Source organism: Caretta caretta, chromosome 7, assembly GCF_965140235.1.
Source record: "Caretta caretta isolate rCarCar2 chromosome 7, rCarCar1.hap1, whole genome shotgun sequence".
NCBI lineage: Eukaryota > Metazoa > Chordata > Testudines > Cheloniidae > Caretta > Caretta caretta.
The window spans coordinates 82,740,676-82,765,289 of NC_134212.1; the positions used below are offsets into that span (position 1 = coordinate 82,740,676).

General features: G+C 43.3%; 1 protein-coding gene and 1 long non-coding RNA gene across 2 annotated transcripts; one reads left to right on the forward strand and one right to left on the reverse strand.

Annotated features, from left to right (window-relative positions):
* Window positions 1-1,979: 1,979 nt before the first annotated feature.
* On the forward strand, window positions 1,980-24,400 carry LOC142072801 (uncharacterized). Its single transcript, XR_012669373.1, has 4 exons — window positions 1,980-2,111; window positions 2,230-2,403; window positions 19,043-19,114; window positions 23,720-24,400. It is a non-coding gene; the product is annotated as an uncharacterized LOC142072801 (long non-coding RNA).
* TACR2 (tachykinin receptor 2) lies at window positions 12,480-19,022 on the reverse strand. The gene is given in 4 exon segments (XM_048858875.2): window positions 12,480-12,585; window positions 13,632-13,820; window positions 14,572-14,736; window positions 17,126-19,022. Coding segments are annotated over 4 exon segments (681 nt in total). The 5' UTR covers window positions 17,347-19,022.
* Window positions 24,401-24,614: the final 214 nt, after the last annotated feature.

Sequence of the window (24,614 nt, forward strand, 5' to 3'; positions counted from 1 at the left end):
ATAGCAATACAGGTCAAGGAAGGATGGTGTTGCTAGCTCTGCAACATGCTATCCCAGCCCTTCAAGAAAAAGAGCAACCTGACACCCAGAAGGGTAATCTATATCCCACTCTCTCAATACAGCAACCCTTCAGTTTCTTACTAGGGTATTGTAGAGCTGTTTAGTAGGAGGAGAACTCAAGTTAGTCCACCTAAAATGCAAACAATCTGGTTATATGTCAAGAAGAGATGGAAGATGAACTAGCTTTCTGGAAGAATGGACACAGGTCATTGTGGATTCTCCATCACTGACCATTTTAAAATCAAGATTGGATGTTTTTCTAAAAGATACATTCTAGGAATTATTTTGGATCACAATGGTCTCTTCTGGCCTTGGAATCTGAAATTGTTGGTAAGCACAGTAAGTGAACAGTGCTCTCAGTTTAGCTGCTTTTATCAATGCAGGTTAAGGTGTCCTTAACATCCCACCTAGAGACAGTTTAACATCATTTCAGTTAAGTTAGCTGGGTCATGTTGTAGCTGAGGAAGGGACAACTAACACAATTGTGAAGAGGTTATAGGGTGTTAATGGGGCTTTCCAGTAGTGTTAATCTAACTCAGTTGAAAAAAGCACCTTTTTGCATCATCTAGGGGTAGACCCATAATGATGTGTAACTCAGGCTTGCGATGACTAGGAGCACTGACAAATTTCTTTAGCAGAGAATCTCTCCTAAATTGCTTTTATTTCCTGTAGCAGAAAGAATCATGATGGTTCTTGTTAAACAAAGCTGTCTAATCAATGTGTGTGTGTATTTAGTAGCATCATTATAGGTGGTTTCTTTTCCAGCTCCCATTCATTTTCTTAAAATAATGGTAAACACTTGCATGCCCCCCAAAACCAGCTAAATAATGTCCAGATTAAACATCTTGAATGGTAGCGTACTGTTTAAAAACCCTATTCCTTACTGCAGTTACCCATGTGCTACAGTCTTCTGGGAATTAGTGCCACCAGAAATAGCCTTGTCTGTCACATGTGGATGAGAAATGCTGTCTCTGGAAAAATCAAGCTGTCTAGTCAAGGGGCAGCTGACGAGGAAGAGCTTTTGGGAATTTTTTTAAATCTTTAAAAACAAAAACTAATCTTTGAAAGATGTGGGCAGGAGAGAGATAGTGCCAAACTGCAGTTACAGTGGTGTGAACCCATGGAACTATGGGGTCACACTAGTGTAATTTTTAGCAGAATTTTCTACAGGGTGCATAAGTGGGATTATTAGGCAGATATTGAAGAGGAACCCATCCATTCCCCTACCTAAAACAAAACTGGGAAGGAAAATGATGTCCCTGTCTACTCTTTCAATCTTATTTACAACATGGCTTCATTACTCTTTATTCATTATGGGCCTGATTATAGCTCACTAAAGTCAATAGAAAGAAATCCCATTGATGCAAATGGGGTTTGGACAAGGCCTTAGTAATTCTATTTTTGCGAATGAAGAGATTCTGAGCCTTTAGGGCTTTTCTCACCTTTGGTAAAACTTGGAAGTAACACAAATTAAAGTAGCAAATGAGATTGCTTTTCCCCTTCCTTATTTTTTATTTTCCAAAGTTCACATCCATCCATTCACATTGCACATGATACAAGCAAACCGAAACAAACAAAACAATATTATGCATGTAACTGGATGTGTATATATAAGTATAAAAATATATATATCTGTATAACATTCACTCTCAAACTAGTCTTTTGATTAAATGATTGAAACATATAGTCATTTGTTAAAATGTTTGATATTTCACCAAATTTCTAAATGGTGGTTGGACAAGTAACTGAAAATCTGAACATTATTCAAGACTGTTGCATATATTGACTTTTATAAACCGGCCATCAAACTACAGATTAATGTACTGTGTAATGAAATGTATAGCGAAGTCTAAGTATTTCACTAGCCTACTGTTTGTGGGTGTGGATTTTCAACTCTCCTCCTGGAACTACCTTGTTTTCAAACTGCTCTTCAAACACTGCTTGCAAGTGAGCATCTATGATGTCACTGTTTATCACTGTGAATGTTGGGGAACTGGCAGTGCATCAGAAGTCTTTTCTTTGCTTCCCACACACTCAGGGACTCCAGCTAGGTATGTATCCTATTTCCACTGCTTATAGGGGCCTCAGGAAATGTCTTCATATTTTCAGTTGCACTAAGCCTAGAAGTTTTCTTTCTTTCTCCTCCTTTCTCTTTTCCCATTGCTCCAGATGAGCAGAGGAGGAGGGGGAGGTGCTAGTCCTCTAAATCCCCATCCAGCCCAACACTTCATAGCTACTAAGCTTTTAGAGCAAAGGTGGAATATTTCCAAATGACTGACAAACTGGAGGCTGTAATAGAAAAGAAGGAGCTAAGTCTCACCAGGTGTTCCATTTACAGTCATGGTAAGGCTCTTTAATATTAAAAAACACTGCTTATGATAGAGAAGGTGCATCTATTCTAAACCCTTATCAGTCACTCACTGTGTTTGTATGTCTTGAATTTATTGTGCTTAATATCTCAAACTTTTAACATTGCCTCCTTCCCCTATTTACCCTTGCTTTTTTATTTTTAATATGGGGGAGGAGAAATGGTGTGGGTAACTAACACGGGAAGGGAGCTGAGATGTGTGTAGGAGTGGGAGTAAATGAGTTAGGCAGTCAGGGTGCTTGGATGATCAAAGTGGCTGTGCCAATTCAGGGCAACCACACATGCATTTCCCCTCAGTGGTCCAGGAAGGGAACCCACTCTCAGGCTGCTTGCTCCTGCAGCTGTTGCCTTTCTTGGGTGGAGATACAAGTCTTTCTCTCTTCTGACTGGGATATTTCCAGGCCCCACAGGTCCCTGCCTTCACTGTTGTCAAGGTTCCTTCCCCACTCTGAACTCCAGAGTACAAATGTGGGGACCTGCATGAAAGACCCCCTAAGCTTATGCTTACCAGCTTAGGTTAAAAACTTTCCCAAGGTACAAACTTTGCCTTGTCCTTGAACCGTATGCCGCCACCACTAAGCGTTTTAAACAAAGAACAGAGAAAGAGCCCACTTGGAGATGTCTTCCCCCACAAAATATCCCCCCAAGCCCTAGACACTCCCTTTCCTGGGGAAGGCTTGATAATAATCCTCACCAATTGGTACAGGTGAACACAGACCCAAACCCTTGGATCTTAAGAACAATGAAAAATCAATCAGGTTCTTAAAAGAAGAATTTTAATTAAAGAAAAGGTAAAAGAATCACCTCTGTAAAATCAGGATGGTAAATACCTTACAGGGTAATCAGATTCAAAACATAGAGAATCCCTCTAGGCAAAACCTTAAGTTACAAAAAGACACAAAAACAGGAATATCATTCCTTCCAGCACAGCTTATTTTACCAGCCATTAAACAAAAGAAAATCTAATGCATTTTCTAGCTAGATTACTTACTAACTTAACAGGAGTTGGAAGGCTTGCATTTCTGATCTGTTCCCGGAAAAAGCATCACACAGACAGACAGAACCCTTTGTTTCCCCCCCGCCTTCAGATTTGAAAGTATCTTGTCCCCTCATTGGTGATTTTGGGTCAGGTGCCAGCGAGGTTACCTTAGCTTCTTAACTCTTTACAGGTGAAAGGGTTTTGCCTCTGGCCAGGAGGGATTTTATAGCACAGTATACAGAAAGGTGGTTGCCCTTCCCTTTATATTTATGACAACTGTTATTCCCAGCAAAGACAGAGTGCCTAGACAAACCTGCTTGTTTTCTCTTCAGAGACAGTTAACAGGTGTAATTGCTACAGTTACCAGTTACCACACAGCACTTCCTATGCAAGCCTACTTTATTCTTGAAGTGGTAAGATTACAGAGAAAATATTAAAAACAGTAAAAGGACCTACACAAATGCTAATAAGCTTACCAGAGATCACCCCAACCCTAACATGGACTCTGGCAGCAGCAGACCTTCAACTCCCCACTCAAGGGGAGTCCTTGTGGTTCCAAGTTCATTACAGCTTGGGATCAGAACAAGCACACAGTCTAACCGGGCCTCAGCTGGCCACGTCGTGCCAAGCCTTCCCTAAGGATTGGGGATCTCTGTGGATAGGGGTTCTGTCCATTCAGTGGATCAGGAAAAAGCCCCTGAGCCTGTTTAAAACCAGGCTATTTGTCCAAAAATCCTTTGTCTGTTGGTCCCTGGAGAATCAAGTTTAAACTAGTATGTGCAAATCTCTCCAGGGGTCTGGCTTTAAAGGGCTGAAATGTAATTTCTCTGGTTAGTTACCTCCTCTTAGCCCTGGTCTACACTAGGACTTTAGGTCGAATTTAGCAGCGTTAAATCGATGTAAACCTGCACCCGTCCACACAATGAAGCCCTTTATTTCGACTTAAAGGGCTCTTAAAATCGATTTCCTTACTCCACCCCTGACAAGTGGATTAGCGCTTAAATCGACGTTGCTGGCTCGAATTTGGGGTACTGTGGACACAATTCGATGGTATTGGCCTCCGGGAGCTATCCCAGAGTGCTCCATTATGACCGCTCTGGACAGCACTCTCAACTCAGATGCACTGGCCAGGTAGACAGGAAAAGAACCGCGAACTTTTGAATCTCATTTCCTGTTTGGCCAGTGTGGCAAGCTGCAGGTGACCATGCAGAGCTCATCAGCACAGGTGACCATGATGGAGTCCCAGAATCGCAAAAGAGCTCCAGCATGGACCGAACGGGAGGTACGGGATCTGATCGCTGTTTGGGGAGAGGAATCCGTGCTATCAGAACTCCGTTACAGTTTTCGAAATGCCAAAACCTTTGTGAAAATCTCCCAGGGCATGAAGGACAGAGGCCATAACAGGGACCCAAAGCAGTGCCGCGTGAAACTGAAGGAGCTGAGGCAAGCCTACCAGAAAACCAGAGAGGCGAACAGCCGCTCTGGGTCAGAGCCCCAAACATGCCGCTTCTATGATGAGCTGCATGCCATTTTAGGGGGTTCAGCCACCACTACCCCAGCTGTGTTGTTTGACTCCTTCAATGGAGATGGAGGCAATACGGAAGCAGGTTTTGGGGACGAAGAAGATGATGATGAGGAGGAGGTTGTAGATAGCTCACAGCAAGCAAGCGGAGAAACCGGTTTTCCCGACAGCTAGGAACTGTTTCTCACCCTAGACCTGGAGTCAGTACCCCCCAAACCCACCCAAGGCTGCCTCCTGGACCCAGCAGGCGGAGAAGGGACCTCTGGTGAGTGTACCTTTTAAAATACTATACATGGTTTAAAAGCAAGCATGTGAAAGGATTACTTTGCCCTGGCATTTGCGGTTCTCCTAGATGTAGTCCTAAAGCCTTTGCAAAAGGTTTCTTGGGAGGGCAGCCTTATTGCGTCCTTCATGGTAGGACACTTTACCACTCCAGGCCAGTAACACGTACTCGGGAAACATTGTAGAACACAGCATTGCAGTGTATGTTTGCTGGCATTCAAACAACATCCGTTCTTTATCTCTCTGTGTTATCCTCAGGAGAGTGAGATATCATTCATGGTCACCTGGTTGAAATAGAGTGCTTTTCTTCAGGGGACACTCAGAGGAGCCCATTCCTGCTGGGCTGTTTGCCTGTGGCTAAACAGAAATGTTCCCCGCTGTTAGCCACAGGGAGGGGGGAAGGTTGAGGGGGTAGTCACGCGGTGGGAGGAGGCAAAATGCGACCTTATAATGAAAGCACATGTGCTATGTATGTAATGTTAACAGCAAGGTTTACCCTGAAAGAGTGTAGCCACTGTTTTATAAAATGTGTCTTTTTAAATACCGCTGTCCCTTTTTTTTTTCTCCACCAGCTGCATGTGTTTCAATGATCACAGGATCTTCTCCTTCCCAGAGGCTAGTGAAGATTAGCAAGAAAAAAAAAACGCACTCGCGATGAAATGTTCTCCGAGCTCATGCTGTCCTCCCACACTGACAGAGCACAGACGAATGCGTGGAGGCAAATAATGTCAGAGTGCAGGAAAGCACAAAATGACCGGGAGGAGAGGTGGCGGGCTGAAGAGAGTAAGTGGCGGGCTGAAGAGAGTAAGTGGCGGGCTGAAGAGAGTAAGTGGCGGGCTGAAGACAGGGCTGAAGCTCAAATGTGGCGGCAGCGTGATAAGAGGAGGCAGGATTCAATGCTGAGGCTGCTGCAGGACCAAACCAGTATGCTCCAGTGTATGGTTGAGCTGCAGCAAAGGCAGCTGGAGCACAGACTGCCACTGCTGCCCCTCTGTAACCAACCGCCCTCCTCCCCAAGTTCCATAGCCTCCACACCCAGATGCCCAAGAACGCGGTGGGGGGGCCTCCGGCCAACCAGCCACTCCACCACAGAGGATTGCCCCAAAAAAAGAAGGCTGTCATTCAATAAATTTTAAAGTTGTAAACTTTTAAAGTGCTGTGTGGCATTTTCCTTCCCTCCTCCACCACCCCTCCTGGGCTACCTTGGTAGTCATCCCCCTATTTGTGTGATGAATGAATAAAGAATGCATGAATGTGAAGCAACAATGACTTTATTGCCTCTGCAAGCGGTGATTGAAGGGAGGAGGGGCGGGTGGTTAGCTCACAGGGAAGTAGAGTGAACCAAGGGGCGGGGGGTTTCATCAAGGAGAAACAAACAGAACTTTCACACCGTAGCCTGGCCAGTCATGAAACTGGTTTTCAAAGCTTCTCTGATGCGTACCGCGCCCTCCTGTGCTCTTCTAACCGCCCTGGTGTCTGGCTGCGCGTAACCAGCAGCCAGGCGATTTGCCTCAACCTCCCACCCCGCCATAAACGTCTCCCCCTTACTCTCACAGATATTGTGGAGCACACAGCAAGCAGTAATAACAGTGGGAATATTGGTTTCGCTGAGGTCTAAGCGAGTCAGTAAACTGCGCCAGCGCGCCTTTAAACGTCCAAATGCACATTCTACCACCATTCTGTACTTGCTCAGCCTGTAGTTGAACAGCTCCTGACTACTGTCCAGGCTGCCTGTGTACGGCTTCGTGAGCCATGGCATTAAGGGGTAGGCTGGGTCCCCAAGGATACATATAGGCATTTCAACATCCCCAACAGTTATTTTCTGGTCTGGGAATAAAGTCCCTTCCTGCAGCTTTTGAAACAGACCAGAGTTCCTGAAGATGCGAGCATCATGCACCTTTCCCGGCCATCCCACGTTGATGTTGGTGAAACGTCCCTTGTGATCCACCAGAGCTTGCAGCACTATCGAAAAGTACCCCTTGCGGTTTATGTACTCGGCGGCTTGGTGCTCCGGTGCCAAGATAGGGATATGGGTTCCGTCTATAGCCCTACCACAGTTAGGGAATCCCATTGCAGCAAAGCCATCCACTCTGACCTGCACATTTCCCAGGGTCACTACCCTTGATATCAGCAGATCTTTGATTGCGTGGGCTACTTGCATCACAGCAGCCCCCACAGTAGATTTGCCCACTCCAAATTGATTCCCAACTGACCGGTAGCTGTATGGCGTTGCAAGCTTCCACAGGGCTATTGCCACTCGCTTCTCAACTGTGAGGGCTGCTCTCATCTTGGTATTCATGCGCCTCAGGGCAGGGGAAAGCAAGTCACAAAGTTCCATGAAAGTGCCCTTACGCATGCGAAAGTTTCGCAGCCACTGGGAATCGTCCCAGACCCGCAACACTATGCGGTCCCACCAGTCTGTGCTTGTTTCCCAAGCCCAGAATCGGCGTTCCACAGCATGAACCTGCCCCATTAGCACCATGATGCATGCATTGGCAGGGCCCATGCTTTCAGAGAAATCTGTGTCCATGTCCTGATCACTCACGTGACCGCGCTGACGTCGCCTCCTCGCCCGGTATCGCTTTGCCAGGTTCTGGTGCTGCATATACTGCTGGATAATGCGTGTGGTGTTTAATGTGCTCCTAATTGCCAAAGTGAGCTGAGCAGCCTCCATGCTTGCCTTGGTATGGCGTCCGCACAGAAAAAAGGCGCGGAACGATTGTCTGCCGTTGCTCTGATGGAGGGAGGGGCGACTGACGACACGGCTTACAGGGAGCTTCAGGGAGCTAAAATCAACAAAGGGGGTGCCTGTACGTCAAGGAGTATTTCAGGCAGGACTGCACGGAGGGTTCCAATAAGAAATGGTGCACCTAAGTTATCGTTCTTATTGGAACAAGGAGGTTAGCCTGGCCTCTGATTGATACATGGCTAGATTTACCTCGCTGCACCTTCTCTGTGAGTGACTGCAGTGTGATCTAGAGGAATGAGTCCCCTAGACAGGGGAGGAGGCAAATGAGTACAAAACAAATCTGGTCTATTTCTTGTTCTGAGCCACTCCATCTATCTTTTACATCTTTGGCTGGCAGCAGATGGTGCAGAAGGACTGCATGCCATCCACATCTCATGGCTGCTCGGCAGAAGATGGTACAGTACGACTGCTAGCCATCTTCATCTCTTGCCTGCCTGGCAGAAGATGGTACAGTACGACTGCTAGCAGTCTGTATCGCCTGCCCGCTCACCATAAGACGGTTCAATAGGACTGACTGCGGGACTAAAGAGAATGACCTGGTCAAGTCACTCCAAATTTAGTCCCTGCGCCCATGTCTGCCCAGGCGCTCCCAGCCAACATGGCCAGGAGCACCTCGGACACGACGAGGACGACTACCAGTCGTATTGCACCGTCTGCTGCCAGAAGGCAATGGGTTGCTGCTACTGTGCAGCAAAGCCGTACCGAGTCTGCCAGCACCCAGGAGACATAGGGTGACGGTTACCTGAGCGGGCTCCATGCTTGCCGTGGTATGGCGTCTGCACAGGTAACTCAGGGAAAAAGGCGCGAAATGATTGTTTGCCCTTGCTTTCACGGAGGGAGGGAGGGAACGGGGGCCTGACAATACGTACCCAGAACCACCCGCGACAATGTTTTAGCCCCATCAGAGTGCTCCATTGTGACTGCTCTGGACAGCACTCTCAGATGCCCGATTGTTTGCCGTTGCTCTGACGCCGGGAGGGGCGCTTACAGGGTTGGCTTCAGGGAGCTAAAATCAACAAAGGGGGTGGCTTTACATCTAGGAGTATTTCAGGCAGGACTTCATGGAGGGTTCCAATAAGAAATGGTGCACCTAAGTTATTGTCCTTATTGGAACAAGAAGGTTAGCCTGGCCTCTGATTGATACATGGCTAGATTTACCTCGCTGCACCTTCTCTGTGAGTGACTGCAGTGTGATCTAGAAGAATGAGTCCCCTAGACAGGGGAGGGGGGGAAGCAAATGAGTACAAAACAAATCTGGTCTATTTCTTGTTTTGATCCACTCCATCTATCTTTTACATCTTTGGCTGGCAGCAGATGGTGCAGAAGGACTGCATGCCATCCACATCTCATGGCTGCTCGGCAGAAGATGGTACAGTACGACTGCTAGCAGTCCGTATCGCCTGCCCGCTCACCATAAGACGGTTCAATAGGACTGACTGCAGGACTAAAGAGAATGACCTGGTCAAGTCACTCCAAATTTAGTCCCTGCACCCATGTCTGCCCAGGCGCTCCCAGCCGACGTGGCCAGGAGCACCTCGGACATGACGATGACGGCTACCAGTCGTACTGTACCGTCTGCTGCCACAAGGCAAGGGGTTGCTGCTACTGTGTAGCAATGCCGTACCGTGTCTGCCAGCACCCAGGAGACATAGGGTGACGGTTACCTGAGCGGGCTCCATGCTTGCAGTGGTATGGCGTCTGCACAGGTAACTCAGGAAAAAAGGCGCGAAATGATTGTCTGCCCTTGCTTTCACGGAGGGAGGGAGGGAACGGGGGCCTGACGATATGTACCCAGAACCACCCGCGACAATGTTTTAGCCCCATCAGGCATTGGGATCTCAACCCAGAATTCCAATGGGCAGCGGAGACTGCAGGAACTGTGGGATAGCTACCCACAGTGCAACGCTCCAGAAGTCGACTCTAGCCTCGGTACTGTGGAAGCGCTCCGCCGAGTTAATGCACTTAGAGCATTTTCTGTGGGGACACACACACTCGAATATATAAAACCGATTTCTAAAAAACCGACTTCTATAAATTCGACCTTATTCCGTAGTGTAGACATACCCTTACTAGAGCAGGTACATACAGTGCCGCAAAAGTACATACACAATTGTATTTTTAATTCAATGGACTCCAAAGGTATGAACCCTAATTCAATAAGGTTTAACCTAATAAAGTTCATTCAGGATATCATAGGAAACTGTCAGTCTGTTACAGTGCTTTGTTGGGTTAGAAGGATTAAAACAGTTCTCTGCGTGGACTATTCATTTTATATTAAACCTAGCTTCTAGCAGAGGTTGCATTTGCATGTATGTGTTAACTTGAGGCATGGGCTGGGGACATACCATCCCTACTAAATGTTGTTAGTCATACTAACGAGCAATTCTCAACCAGTGAATCAGATGAAATACATTTGAAATAACTGCTAGTAAGGAGGGAGATGATCTAGCTGTACAGATTCTGCCTCGAGAGGTTTCTTCCTCCAGTTGTGAAGAACTCAGACAGAACTATTGTGCTCCTGAGAAGTATTAAACTGAAAGATAACAGTCAATGTCACTCAAGCTTCATCTGTTTCCTTCAGTGCACAAGTACTGTTACAAGTCTATATGACGTTTGAATGGGAGACAGCATGGCCAATACATAAAGCACTGGACTGGGGGTTAGGAGATCTGTGTTCTGCATCCAGCATTGCCAGTGAACCTGGTGTGGGTCCATGGGTAAAACCTTCTTGTGCCACCATGTCTTCACCTGTAAATTAGGGATAATTATATTTTCATTTACAAAATGCTTTGAGATCTGCAGAGGATCTCGGAGGCTCAGGTGCTTTATTCTGTTAACATGGGTGTTAATTGTGCACGTTGGTAACTTATGTTTTGCTTGTGTAATAATGGCTATTAATGTTTAATTTCTGTGATAAGTTTATAAAGAAATGATGCTGAGACTTTGGTCCTACTTCCTATAAATAAGAATTCCAGCAATATAGATTCTTTAAGGAATGGCTTCCCAATTTATATTGATAAACTATAAGGCCATATCAGAACAAAGGCCCAAACATCCCAGAACTCTGGAAAAGTTCAAAGCCAAACTTTGCAGCTTGGGTCGAGCTCTAATTTATGGTTTATAATTTGTCTTAGTTACATCTCCTATGGCCCAGTCTTGCAATCTCATCTATGCGGGTGTACTCCTGATCGGTGTGAGTGAGGGTCCAGCTGAATGGATCTGATTGTGGAACTGAGACCTATAGCAGTATGCTGGTTCTTCTCCATAGAAAAGTTTCTTAAAAAACAGAAAAAGGAAGGACATTTCCATCAGGATTTTTTTTATTTAACCCTTTTGTCCACCCAATTTGGCTATTTCCCCCCGCCCGCCGCCATTTTTTAAATTGAATTCTTCCCTATTATGATTTTCAATCCTGGAATGGGCTGATATGAAATTCGTAACTCAGTGATGGTCTTTGGAGAATACGTGGCTGTGCAGCTTACAGACACTGTAGCAGGGTGTGGGTAGAGGTGTGTGAAGAATTGATTTTCCAATTATTTGGGAGTTTATCAACACCAAATTCAGCTTGGGTCAAACCAAGACTGAATTTTTTTAGAATTTTTGGTGAGTGGAAAAAGTCAGAAAACCCTGTCTTGGGGCAAAGGAAATATTGATTTCAGACATTTTAAGCACGTATTTAATTAATTAATTTGGATAAAGGTACAGAAAGCAAGGGGCTAGATTCACAAAAGAGAGGAGGAGATGGCTAGGCCACTTACCTGGGGAACTGCATTTGAATTCCTACTCTGGAGCAGGGACTTGAACCCAGCTTTGTTTTCTCCCAACTAAACACCAGACAACTGGTTGCCCACTTTGTATGAAATACTTGGCTAGCCAGAGAGAGAGAGTGAGAGAACTGCAAGAGAATGATTGTATAGCCAGGTAGCTGCTCGCATGTTGGTGGGAGAGACCTGGGTTCAAATCCCTTCTCTAGAGCTGGGATTCAAACATGGGATCTCCCACATCCCAGTTGAGTGCCCGAACTAGTGGGTATAAGGTTACCATTGCTGCTGCCATCATCTCCATTTTGTGCAAGATGCCTAAATCCCCTTTGTTTCACTCTTGCTGAAACACCCCGCTTAGACATTTCCAACGTGTTTTTTGTTTCAGCTGAAACAGTTTGACAAAATCCACATACATTTGTGATATGTTTTGATGACTCAAACCTGCATTTTTTGGGGGGGAGGAGGAGGAAAGGGTTGGCTGAAAAAGTCCACCCAGCTCTGAAACCGATAAATAATGACTACTCTTATCCTGTTTTCAATGTTCAAGGCACCTGCCACAGCATGGTACAAAAGAATCAATTAAAAATGGATCCCAGGCTTCTAAAATCTACTACACTATCTTTTAGAGACTATATTTTGAACACTATTCCAGAGCATCTAAATAAAAATCCAAGTGTTAAATGCATGCAGGTTAATAATGTCTTTTTCTCATTTCAGTGTGTCTGTTTTTCAATTAGCTTTGTTTGACTGGCTGGTTACGGATCAGCTGTGAAGTTGATGGGTAAATAAATTTGTTTGTCTCCCTCCGTTACTTTTATACATGGGCACCATTGGAAAGCTAATCTGAAACCAGAACGAAACCTGCAAACATGCACAAACACAAAAAGGAAATTAAATGATACAATGATCATGCTAACTGCAAAGAGAGAGCTGGGGCATGCTCCACCCTTGAATGAGCATGGGGATAGGAAAGGCTTCCATTGAAGTCAATGAGAGCCCTGTGCACTTGTCTGATGGAAGAATTTGGTTGTTGCGGGATTGAATGCATAAAAAGAGAGAAACACTTTCACTGCTCAGATGGACGAGGCAGTGATCAGGTCTCTTTCTATTTTATGTATTGCACTATCAGAGAGAATGTGCCTTCCTTTCAAACACAAAACATAAAAACCCCTACAAGTTTGGGTTGTAACAAGACTGTACTGGTTAGCTAGTTTTTCATTCTGACATTTACAGATGGATTGTTCATGTAGGTCCCTTGTGTGTTTAATATAGTCACTCTTAATAAATGCTAAATGACCGTGAGCTGTATTGAGAAAATTCCAGTTAGAGACAGGACATTAGAGGAGCGGCTTTAAAGAAAGAAGAGTAGTTGTTAATTCATTAGGTCTTTATTTTGCAAACCTGCTTACGTGGATACCTGAATAAGCAATGAGGATGACTACTGCTGCTGTGCTCTTGCCTGCTTTAATTTTAAATGTGGAGAGCTTTATTTTGTTTGTGATTTATGTTCTAGGGCCTAGAGTCTCGGCAGCCATAGCTAGACTCAGCAATGTCAGGTGTTACTGCATCAGGTAGGCAAACAAGAGGCAGATAATACAAATGCCTTTTGTTACTCTATTCTCAAATGATCCTACACCATGGAAGTGGATGCAAGTTCTGATCACATAGTAACTCTCTGAATTTTACTGAGGGCAAAACATTTTAAAACTGATTTAAAATGGCTAGCAACACGCAGCGCGTGTTCAGAGAACCCCGGACTAAATTCTCTGTGGGTCTAAATGGGCAAAGCTCCATTGAGTTCAATAGAATTCCTCCCATTCACACCTAAGGAATTTAGCCACTTGCCTATAGGATGGTGGGATTTTTTTGTGTTTGTTGTTTTTTTTTTGTTTTTTTTTGCTACTAACCTTTGGTTAAGGCAGCAGTAAATAATTGGATTGTACATCGTAGAACTCATAGCAAGCAGAAAGACTGCAAGATAGACTTGCTGAATATACTTTTGCTGATAGATGTCTTCCCTGAAGCTCCCCAGGATGAAGTAGAGGTGATAAGGTAACCAACAGACAGCAAAAGTTATCACAACAATGACCATGGTCCTCACAAACTAGAAATGTAAAAAGAATACTTTAATTCATTGTCTCTGTGCAATTATCTGAAGTTTCATGTTTATCTGATTTAAAACAATACTGTTCTTCCTCCTGATTTATTAAATCAGTGCATATTTTTATCATATGTTAGGGGTTTTATTATGCTTTAGATCAATGAGAACTCCTCCTACACTATTGATGCTGATAGGAGTTCTGAGTGCAAGAAAGCGGAAGGGCATATAGTGACTGTAGATTTTATGTTTCTTTGCATTAATACATTTTAGCATATTAAGGTAGCCTGCTCCATAAGAATTGTTTACAGTCAAATTGGAAATATTAGGGAAAGGTAGATAAAATATTAGGGAAAGGTAAGCATCAGTTGAACTAGTGGTGGTGTATAATGGGAAGAGAAATTTCTTCCTGTCTGCAGCATACATAGATCTATTCCTTGAAGCATGAATCCATTGGACACTACCTCCTCCACTCAATGTAGCCTTGGGCAAATCAGTACATTCTCCCTGATTGGAAGGTCTCTCTTTTAGAGACTATCTTATGACAAATTATTGCTTTTCACACTCAGGAGGTCTGTGAAAAGAGCACCTCATCCCCTCCTCTGACGCTATTTTGTCACTTTTTCATACATCCTTAATATGCCAATGTGCAATCACACAGCATTGCAAGACTTTGCATGAATGTAAGGTACATTTCACAGCTAGAGTCAGAACTGCTGGCAAGATAAAAGATAATTATTAAGTTTCACTTCTAACCTTTTTTTTGGGCAGTAACTTGATGGTGATAATAGACTCTATTAGTGTGGTCTCTGGGAACTGTACTACTCCAAAGAGTAATTCCTATAATGCTATATGCGACAAACATCATTATTAAAGGCAGCAGGTAAATCAAGGCAATCACTATGATGTGATACCTGAAAAAGAAAAACGGATACATCTTCACATTTAATGTGTGTCTCAAAGACCTTTTGTCCAAGTGTTATACCAATAAAATAAAAACCAGCAGGATCTTATTAAAGGGGTAAAGGCAAAATGCCACATTTATTGTGGATACAGAAAGATTCAGAGTAAGCAGTTAGTTATAGCTATAACATTCAATTCAATTTCATATTCATTCTCACACACACACACACACACACAGGTTCTGCAAGGTTGTTATCATAGTTACCAGCCTTAGAGTTGCTCATGCCAAGCCACTGTCCAGGTGGCCTGGACATGAGGAGGGAGCAGGACCTTGTCAGATGCTCATCGGATGCTCCTGGAAGTTGGTTTGCAGAATCAGACCCCAAAGTTCTCACTTTCTAGAGTCCATTTTTATAGGAATTTCTTCCTATGCCAGTCTATGGGAATTGCTTCATCAGCAGATGGCACATTCCTGACGGCTCTGTGCTGCCAGATGTTATCTTGTTCTTTGGTTCTCCCATTCTTGAGGCTGTTGGGTGGATTCCAGTCTGCCCTCCGGGGGTCCTCTGGTTATTTCCACTTGACACCTTCTTCAGCCAATGGACACTGGATTCTTAGGCTGGCACCTCTCTGATCATTCAGTTATTATCCACACCAAGCATCCATCCACATACATCCTCTATCTCTATTCTAATTGTTAACAAAGCGAGATGAATACAACAAAAGGGCAGGGAGTCTCTGGGTGCTGTTTCTGTTGTTACAGAGTATTGCTTTGAGTCTCTCTCTGTGTGAGTAGTTGTGACAAAGAATTGCTTTGAGAACAGAGTCTGTCTTAGAATGTACTAACACAATTAGCAGCTTGCAAGTTTCAAATAGAGAGGGAGAGAAACAGTACCAGAAACCAAGAGACCTCTTAATTAGTAATACCCTGGAATTTAAACTATGGGGAATCAAACTCATTTGTGATTTTAATGCAGAACTTCTTTAATATGATCCAACACAAGTGTCTCATACTTCCCAGGGATGTGTGTGCATGGTTCCCATTAACTTCCATGGGAGCTGTGCACCTGCATCTGAGAACAGAATTTCACCTTAAAGCCTCAATGCAGATGGAAGGAACTTCCACAAACTGTAAAAATGCATTTCTTTCATGTTCCAGTGATCTTTCCTCAAGCTGAAGTCTTGGCTCTTTTTAAGGACAACATTATTTATCTTTTTAACAGTGACTTAGATTTCATGTCAGCTTGTTCAGGGTTCACTGCCTTACTGGGATCATGACAGAGGGATTTATAGCATTTGTGGCTATAAAAAGTTAGCTACAAATTATGGAAGATATAAAATCAAAATTTTATAAAATCATGAAGTACCTTCCAGTACACAGGGCTGAATTCTGAGGTTCTTAATCCTGCAAATTCCTGTTGAAGTCAATGGGAATTTTGCTGGATTAAGTACTTCAAATTTCAATGTATTGGAAGCAAGTGTGGCTGGATTTTTAAGAAAGATAACCGGGAATACTGCTTTGTAAAGTTTTGATAAGCATTCAAACTTAGATTATTATTTATATTGTTTTTTTATTTACAAACAAAAATAAATACTTAAACCAATGGTCAAAGCAGGCGACCTAGCTGTCGCTATTACCGAAACCAATAGCATCTGCTTCAACTGTATATGAGAACACTATTTAATGTTACCCAACAAGTTTCATTTCATGTAAGGAAAATATAAATGTTATGCTTGGTATGATTATTTTAAGCAATCACCATTTATGGGGAGGGAACAACTGATTTAGTCAGTTACAGCAGATGTCATTTTCACATAAACTCTGTAAAAGGATTATGCATTAAGCCTTTGGCACACACTTCTGGCATTAACCACAAAAGGCTATGTATGTGTTTCTTCTCAGAATGATGACATTATGTAGTTATTTGCTACATCAAAGTGGATTACATATTTAGCTAAGTATGTGGTCCCCAGATTATAAAAATACGTGGATTCTTCCTGCCTGAAGTGTGGGGTGAGGGGGATTCACTGGAACCAAGATTTATTGCCTATTTAGCAGACTTTACATTCCGTTTTCTCTTATCACATTCACACAATATAACCCTCATTTCCACCCCTTTGGGTGTCTCCCTCTGCAACATCAGCTGGGTTACAGCACAAATTCTCTGATCAGGGAGATGAACAGCCTTCTCCTAGGTTGCAATGCTGTTTTATTTCTGGCTAACAAGAAGTGCTTAAGGGTACAGTTGTCCTTCCCTTTGCCTCATGGAGTCAGAAGGGTATTACTTCCTTATTGCTCTTGTAACCAAGGGTACTTAAATTAGAAAAACTTCCAGTAAACTTTCAAGTGATGCTGCATAGATTTCTCATTTCTATTTTATACAACTGAGAAGTTCTTACATGAACTGATGCTTCCGTCCAACATCATCTGGCCAGGCAACAATACATTTAGTCTTTCCATTATCGATCATGATCTCAGCATAAAAGCACTACGGGAAGGCGAGTCCAAAAGCCACCAACTATATTATTCCTATAATTACTTTGGTGCTCACAGCAGAAAGTTTGGGCTTAAAGGGATAAATTATAGCCATGTACTTAGGAGAAAAATGGGGTAACATCATTTTTATTGTTGTACCAATAAACTAGTCAAAAATTATAATGAGGGCAAAAATATCCCAAATCATGTATCAATACATAATCAAAACTACATATTTCATTTGGTGCACATTTTTTTTTGTTTGTTTTTTTGGGTTAGTAACTTCCATTGGAAGGAAAAATTACAACATTTTATAACAAGTCACTGCTAGTTTATCCTAAGGGAATGCACTATTGTGTGTGAAACTTATTATACCTTGTATCAACAGTTCCTTGCTCTCTTGGTTAGTACAATAACATTCATAAAGAGAGCAATCCTTTTGTGTAAGAGTACATGCATAATAGGTTTTCAGTGATCCTCCTTCTTTCTAATCTTAATTGCTGCCTCCTCGCTGTATCTTATAATTTACTAATTTGGAAAGCTTGAATGAACTAAGCTAAACAAAACTTTCTGCAAATACCAACACAAACTACTGTCCATGAACGAACACAGTCCACCTTAAATAACGAAGACAGCTGAATGTGCTGCTGTGTGGAACTGATGTTAGGCCCAGCTGAATAATTGCAAAGCCAGCTCAGTCCACAAGAATGATTTGCTCCATCGTTGCAGCTGTCTCTCACTGAAGCCAGAAAAAAGTACTGAAACTGTGATATGTGTTTGGTCTGAATTTTGGTAGCATGAATTGCATTCATATTTTCAGTAGCAGATGTGTATATATATTAAAGCTTTGAGTTACATATTGCTTTGTTGCATGGAATCTATTTCCTGCTAACAGGGAAGATTAAATTAAAGCAGGGTCTCCACCAAAGCCTCCTATTTTATTCTCAACAGCAGTTCGTGGTCTTGCAAGTCATTTGCCATGTATCTGAACTGTTGATTTGTAGCAGTGGAAACTCCTTGTGTCACCTGCCTCCTCTTTCTGTAACCACTCTCGCACTTGTGTTAGCAGTTTAAGTGGTGTACTGTTGATTCTTTTCTCCCACACCTGTTCAGAACAATCATGTCAAGTATCTGACTGTAAAATTACTTGGAGGAGCAATGCCTTGTTTTTAACGTCTCTGTGTAAAAACGCAGTTGTATTTTAGAATATGTAATCAATTATTCACATCTGCCTTACTCTTTATCATGGTTATTTCAAAGTCCAGCTAGAGTGGAAAACTGCAATCACTTCCTTGATTTCATAGCTGAGGAAGACTGTGGCTATTGAAGAGAATTCTGTGCAGGTCTTCATACAACATAGACATGATAAAGAATACATGAACACAAGCACCATATGTATTGCATATCTGTCAGAGCCTTATTTAGAGAGAAGTAATGTACAATTCCTGTGATACTTTTTGTTTCTTTAGCCTACAGTATATTAAGTTATATTTTGCTAGAACCCGGCCAGGAAAGAGTCAAACAGTAAACAGTCCCCTAAGTGTTAGATTCATAAACTTTTGTAAGCAATCTGTGTTCTATTCCGTTTCTCATGATGAAAAGCAACTCTGAAATAGAACAGTCAATTATGACACTGACTGAGCTGTCAATGAGGAATTGAACCAAGTGCTGGAGCTAAAGAAGGTATTACAGCAATGCAGAGCAGATTACTGAGATGATGGCTTTAGATAAACACCAACAAGTTTGGACACTCATCCAAATTTAGAGATTTCTTCTCCCTCCCTCTCTCCTTGCTATGTCCCTGAGCTTCCCTTCTCTTTCTCTTCCCCCACTCCCTACAGGCTTCCATCATGCCCCACTCTACGTGACTTCCTCCCTACTCAGACAAAACAACTGGATCAATTGCACAAACTGTAAGTTTGAACACTATGTGCTTATGAACTTTTCCAAGGGAGCCTGGTGGGGTTTGTTATTTGGAACTTGAATCTCCAGCTACTGATACACCTCTGCCTGGAGGCCTAGGTGTAGCTTGTCTGCATTAGCCATACTGTGCAGGTTCTACAGGTATTGTAATATACAGTGCAGCTGGAAATATTAGCAGATCCTCTGGCTGGCAAGAAAGAAACAGCTCAATGCTAAACATTGTGACAAAGGCAAAATGACTGGAGTCCTTCCCACAGTGATGACTAACAGTACGGTAAGTGACTTTTAGATATGCCACTTTTAGGATAAACTATTTTAAATTACAGTGTTTCATCAAGGTCAGACAACCGAGGTTGAGCAGACATTAACATCTATAACAATAAAAGGAAACAGAATCTTTCAGTTTCCAGGAGACAGTGTCAGGATCTATTTAAGGTCAAGTAAAGGATAGCTAAACATGGTTAGGCAGAGCTGCCAAGTTTTCTTTTTGAACCTTAGCATATGACTACAAAGGTTTTAGTTTTATATTTTTAACAAGAATTCCTAAGAAGTAAAATAGAAACTTACAACTTACAAACCCACAACTCTCTGCACGCCATACAGGATAACTTTGATCTATTCTGCAAGATAGTTTCAACTGTTAATAATAATCCTCAAGGTTTTTCATGGCCTGGTTGTAGTCTCATTAAATTCCAAAGATAATCTGAGCAAGATTCTCCTGATTTAAAAAAAAAAAGAAAAAAGAAAACAGAAAAGTGCTGTGTTAATTGTACTTACCGATTGCAGAATACAATAAAAGATTAGAAAAGTGCAATTTCAAGATGAAACTAAATCCATATGGATTACTTGAAATTCTAAAGTGACCAGGGTGTCAGTCTCTTTCATTAATCTCCACAAACAGGATAAAAGACTTCTCCCACCCACATAGTGCTCCATTACAAAACTTTTTAATCTGATCACAACCATCCTTGTGTCAACACTTCCGCATATTAGCCACCTCATATCTTCACTCTCATTAGTACATTCCCACCTTCCCATTCATTTTCTATTTGTATAGTGCCTGTATTATCATACCGGAGTCCTGCCAGTTACATAGATTGTGGTTTTTTTTTTTATGGGCCAAATGTTCTCATGGCTTGTTCATTGAAAATGGAAGTAATTAATTTAAAACATGCCTCTAAATTCTTCACAGAAGCCAAAACCTCCTGGTTAGTATATTATTTATAACACAAAGAAGGTCCCTCTCAGAAGAACTGAAATTTTACTGTAAAATGAGGTTAATGATCCTTCCTTCCTTTGTAAAGCACTTTGTGATCTACTAATGAAAAGAGCCGTAACAGTTGGGTAGTATTAGTATTTATTTATTTATTTATTTTCATTGCAAGAATGTTTAAATCTTGAACAGTATTAAATAAGTAACCAATTCTAGAGGTTATTATCTCAAGAAAAAGATCTGCAAGCTTGTAAAAATGTTAGTGGTTGAGCAGTGAAGCATGTGTCTTATATGTTTGCTATTTTGGAAAAATAATACAAGATATTACAAGAAGTAGAGCCCGTTCCTATAGCTGTTACACACATTGAACTCTTGTTGACTTCAGTGAGGACTTTGTATACATAACAGCTACAAAAGCAGGACTTAAGCAACATTAACCTCCTAGCAGCCGAAATACACCTTGGGTGTGGCAAAATAGAGTTTGATTGTGGCTGTATGAGTCAGAGCTATGCTAGGGGAAGACCCACTGCACTACTGGTAGTTCCTGAGGACAGGCAGGGGGGATGTGTGTGCATGTGTGTTTTTGTGTGATGCTTTTCACGGATACCCAGGGCTGTGAGGCACCTCACTATTACTTGCCCTTGGCATGAGGAAGCCTTGTCTGCATGCCAGGGATCAGTTCCCTGACTATATCAACTACAAGCAACACAAGCGCTGCCCATGCAGGTTTGCAGTTAAGCAATTGGCACACTCCAACACCCGAGTTCTCTGAGTGTCTCCCTAAAGTGCCCAGTCCTGTTGCGCTAGACACTCAGAATTTCCAGATTCTCTGTTCCCAAAGGAACAGTACACCACAGCTTACCAGTTACACTGAAGGACACAGCTCCGCTTAACACACAGCACTTAGATTTGTTTATAGCAAAAATAAGAATGAGTTTATTGAACAAAGTTCAGAGATACTAGTGATAGTGTCAAGGTTCCTTCCCCACTCTGAACTCTAGGGTACAGATGTGGGGACCTGCATGAAAACCTCCTAAGCTTATCTTTACCAGCTTAGGTTAAAACTGCCCCGAACTATTTTACCTTTTGCCCTTGGACTTTATTGCTGCCACCACCAAACATCGAACAGGGATATAATTGGGAAAGAGCCCGTTTGGAAACGTCTTTCCCCCCAAAATCCTCCCAAAAACCTTACACCCCCCTTCCTGGGGAAAGTTTGATAAAAATCCTCACCAATTTGCATAGGTGACCACAGACCCAAACCCTTGGATCTTAAGAACAATGAAAAAGCATTCAGATTTTTAAAAGAAGAATTTTAATAGAAGAAAAAGTAAAAAGAATCACCTCTGTAAAATCAGGATGGTATATACTTTACAGGGTAATTAGATTAAAAACATAGAGAATCCCTCTAGGCAAAACCTTAAGTTACAAAAAGACACAAAAACAGGAATCTACATTCCATTCAGCACAGCTTATTTTCTCAGCCATTTAAAGGAATCCGAATCTAACGCATATCTAGCTAGATTACTTACTAAGTTCTAAGACTCCATTCCTGTTCTGTCCCCAGCAAAAGCATCACACAGACAGAGAGAGAGAGAGAGGCTTCGCTTCTCCCTCCCCCCAGCTTTTGAAAGTATCTTGTCTCCTCATGGGTCATTTTGGTCAGGTGCCAGTGAGGTTATCCTAGCTTCTTAACCCTTTACAGGTGAAAGGGTTTTTCCTCTGCCCAGGAGGGATTTTAAAGGTGTTTACCCTTCCCTTTATATTTATGACAGATAGCAAGTAGAAATACTGGAAAAAATGGTTACATATAGAACAAAATCATAACATTCACTCTAGAATATAAACTTACCTAACAAGCTGCCCTTTTGCCTAATAAAGTACTGCTTACAAACGCCATCTCATAATGTTTTCAACAAGATGCCTGAGACCATGCTTTCATCAGACCAAGCCCACTGGCAGATTGTCTCCCCAGAAGAAGGATGCCGAGGCATTGCTCTGCACCCTCTAGCTATATTAGACCAGTCCTTTTTTCTTCACCTATAAACTTCCCCCTCCCATCCTGACTGGGTCACATCTTCCTGTTAATTTATTCTCATGGAGTCCCCGCAATCTCTTCATTTGCATTTGACTCACTATGCAAATAGACTTCCACTCTAAGACACATAATATATGTGTCTCCTTCCCCCTGTCTGGTGGAACCTCTGGGTGACCTGCCTTTAACTTCAAGGATTTAAGAACATAATTTCATATATATATGACAGAGAGGCCATTCCACAGCTCCTTCATATTGACCCTGCACTGCAGTGTGTGACCGGGACACACTGCAGTGCATGATCAATGTGAAGGAGCTGCGGAACGCCTACCACAAGGCGCGGGAGGCTAACCGCCACTCCGGTGCTGTGCCCATGAGCTGCCGGTTCTACAAAGAGCTGGACGCAATACTCAGTCGTGATCCCACCGCCATGGCATAGGCCACTGTGGATACTTCGGTGGCTCGCATGCCAGTTGAGAGTGGACCGAGCCAGGAGGAGGAAATCTTGGACAAGGATGTGGAAGGGGAGGGGGACCCAGAGGCAGAGGATGACTTGGAGGTCAGAGATGCATGCAGCCAGGAGCTCTTTTCTACCCCAGAGGAGGTTAGCCAGTCACCGCTGTCAGAGCTTGGTGAAGCACAAACAGGAGAGGAGGCCCCTGGCAAGTGGATTTGATTTTGGGAATAGCTGAAGTGAGTTATTGGGTTCAGGAGGGTTGCAGAAAGCAGTCTTGTCTTCCACCGCATGCCTAGTCTGAGCAGTGGAACAGGCTGTTGATTGACTCCCTCACTTTGTGAGAATCTCCCTCAGAACTCTCCAGGAAATTATCCTGGAGATACTGGGCAATCCGCTGCCGCAGGTTCGGTGGCAGAGCTGCTTTGTTTCTTGCCCCATTAACAGTAACTTTCCCGCACTACTGTGCCGTCACGGGGTGGTGGTGGGCGGAGGCCATTGCTGCACACAGGTGAGCCACATAGGGGCCAGGGAGGAAGCTGCAGGTTTGGAGAAGACCCTCCCTTGATTTCCTGCTCACCCTCAGGAGTGGGATATCTTCTATAATGATCACATCCTGTGGAAAGTGTGGGGACAGGAATGATTATCAGGCTGCCCCTACAGTGCTGGCTTTCCCCAACAGTCACGTGCCCAGTGTACAGCAGGGTCTGGGAAGAGTGATTTTCCTTCCCGCTGCAGCTACTCACCATTTTGGGGGTCTTGCGGCTCATGTGTGCTTGTCTGGGGTCAGCCAGTTAGTGACAGGCATGTGAGTACTGGCTGTGTTTTAAATCACTGTTTTCTGTGTTGCAAACAATGCTGCTTCTGTAAAATGTTGTGTTTAAACTTCACAGAGATGACCTTGGGAGCCCAGCCTCCCTCTTTATCAGTGGCAGAAAGGGTGCACAGAATTAGAAAGTGGCCAAGAAGAACCAAGGAGGTCTTTCTGCGTGATGTTATGATGCACTCCGCCACCAAGAAACAGGATTTGAAGGAGTGGCTGGACAGCGAGAAGAGGGACTGAAAGGAGAACACGGCATGCCAGAATGAAGCGGCTCTTAAAAGGTTATGGAGCACCAAGCAGACACGCTCTGGGCGATACTAGTTCTGCAAACCGAGGAGCTCCGCGCCCGCCCTCCCCTGCAACCGCTGTCGCAAAACTTTTTCCCATGCTCCCGCCCCCCCCGACAACACCAAAACACTCTTATCAACCTCCTGACTCCAGTCTATACTCACAGCATTCCACTCCTCCCCGCTCACAGTTCAGCACTGTGGACTCCCACTACCCACTGCACTCAACATTCATCCCTCTGAAGTTTGGCCCTGCTGAAGTACAGCACCCGCTCCACTGTACTCCAAAGGAGAAGGATGGAGATGATACCTGGACATACACAAATCTTTAGATGTCCTGGGACCCCACCTCCTCCTGGGACCTTCCCTTCCCCCACCCCCGTCACTGCTGATGTTTTTTTTTTTTTCTTTGACGCTCTCCTCGAGTTGTTGTTTTTTAATAAAAGAATGGCATGGGTTTGAAAGCAATCTTTATTCTACTAATTGAAAGCAAACAGAGTCCTGCAATGCAACAGACAATTATGTTAAACCTTCATATTCCATCATCTGCACCAACCACAATCACGTCCTAGCATTACAAGCACTGCACTCCCGAACATAGCAACAAATATTAGTGGCTTTCAGCGCAAACAGGAGATCAAATGGCTGCCTCAAGGCATCCCTGATCCTTATGGCCCC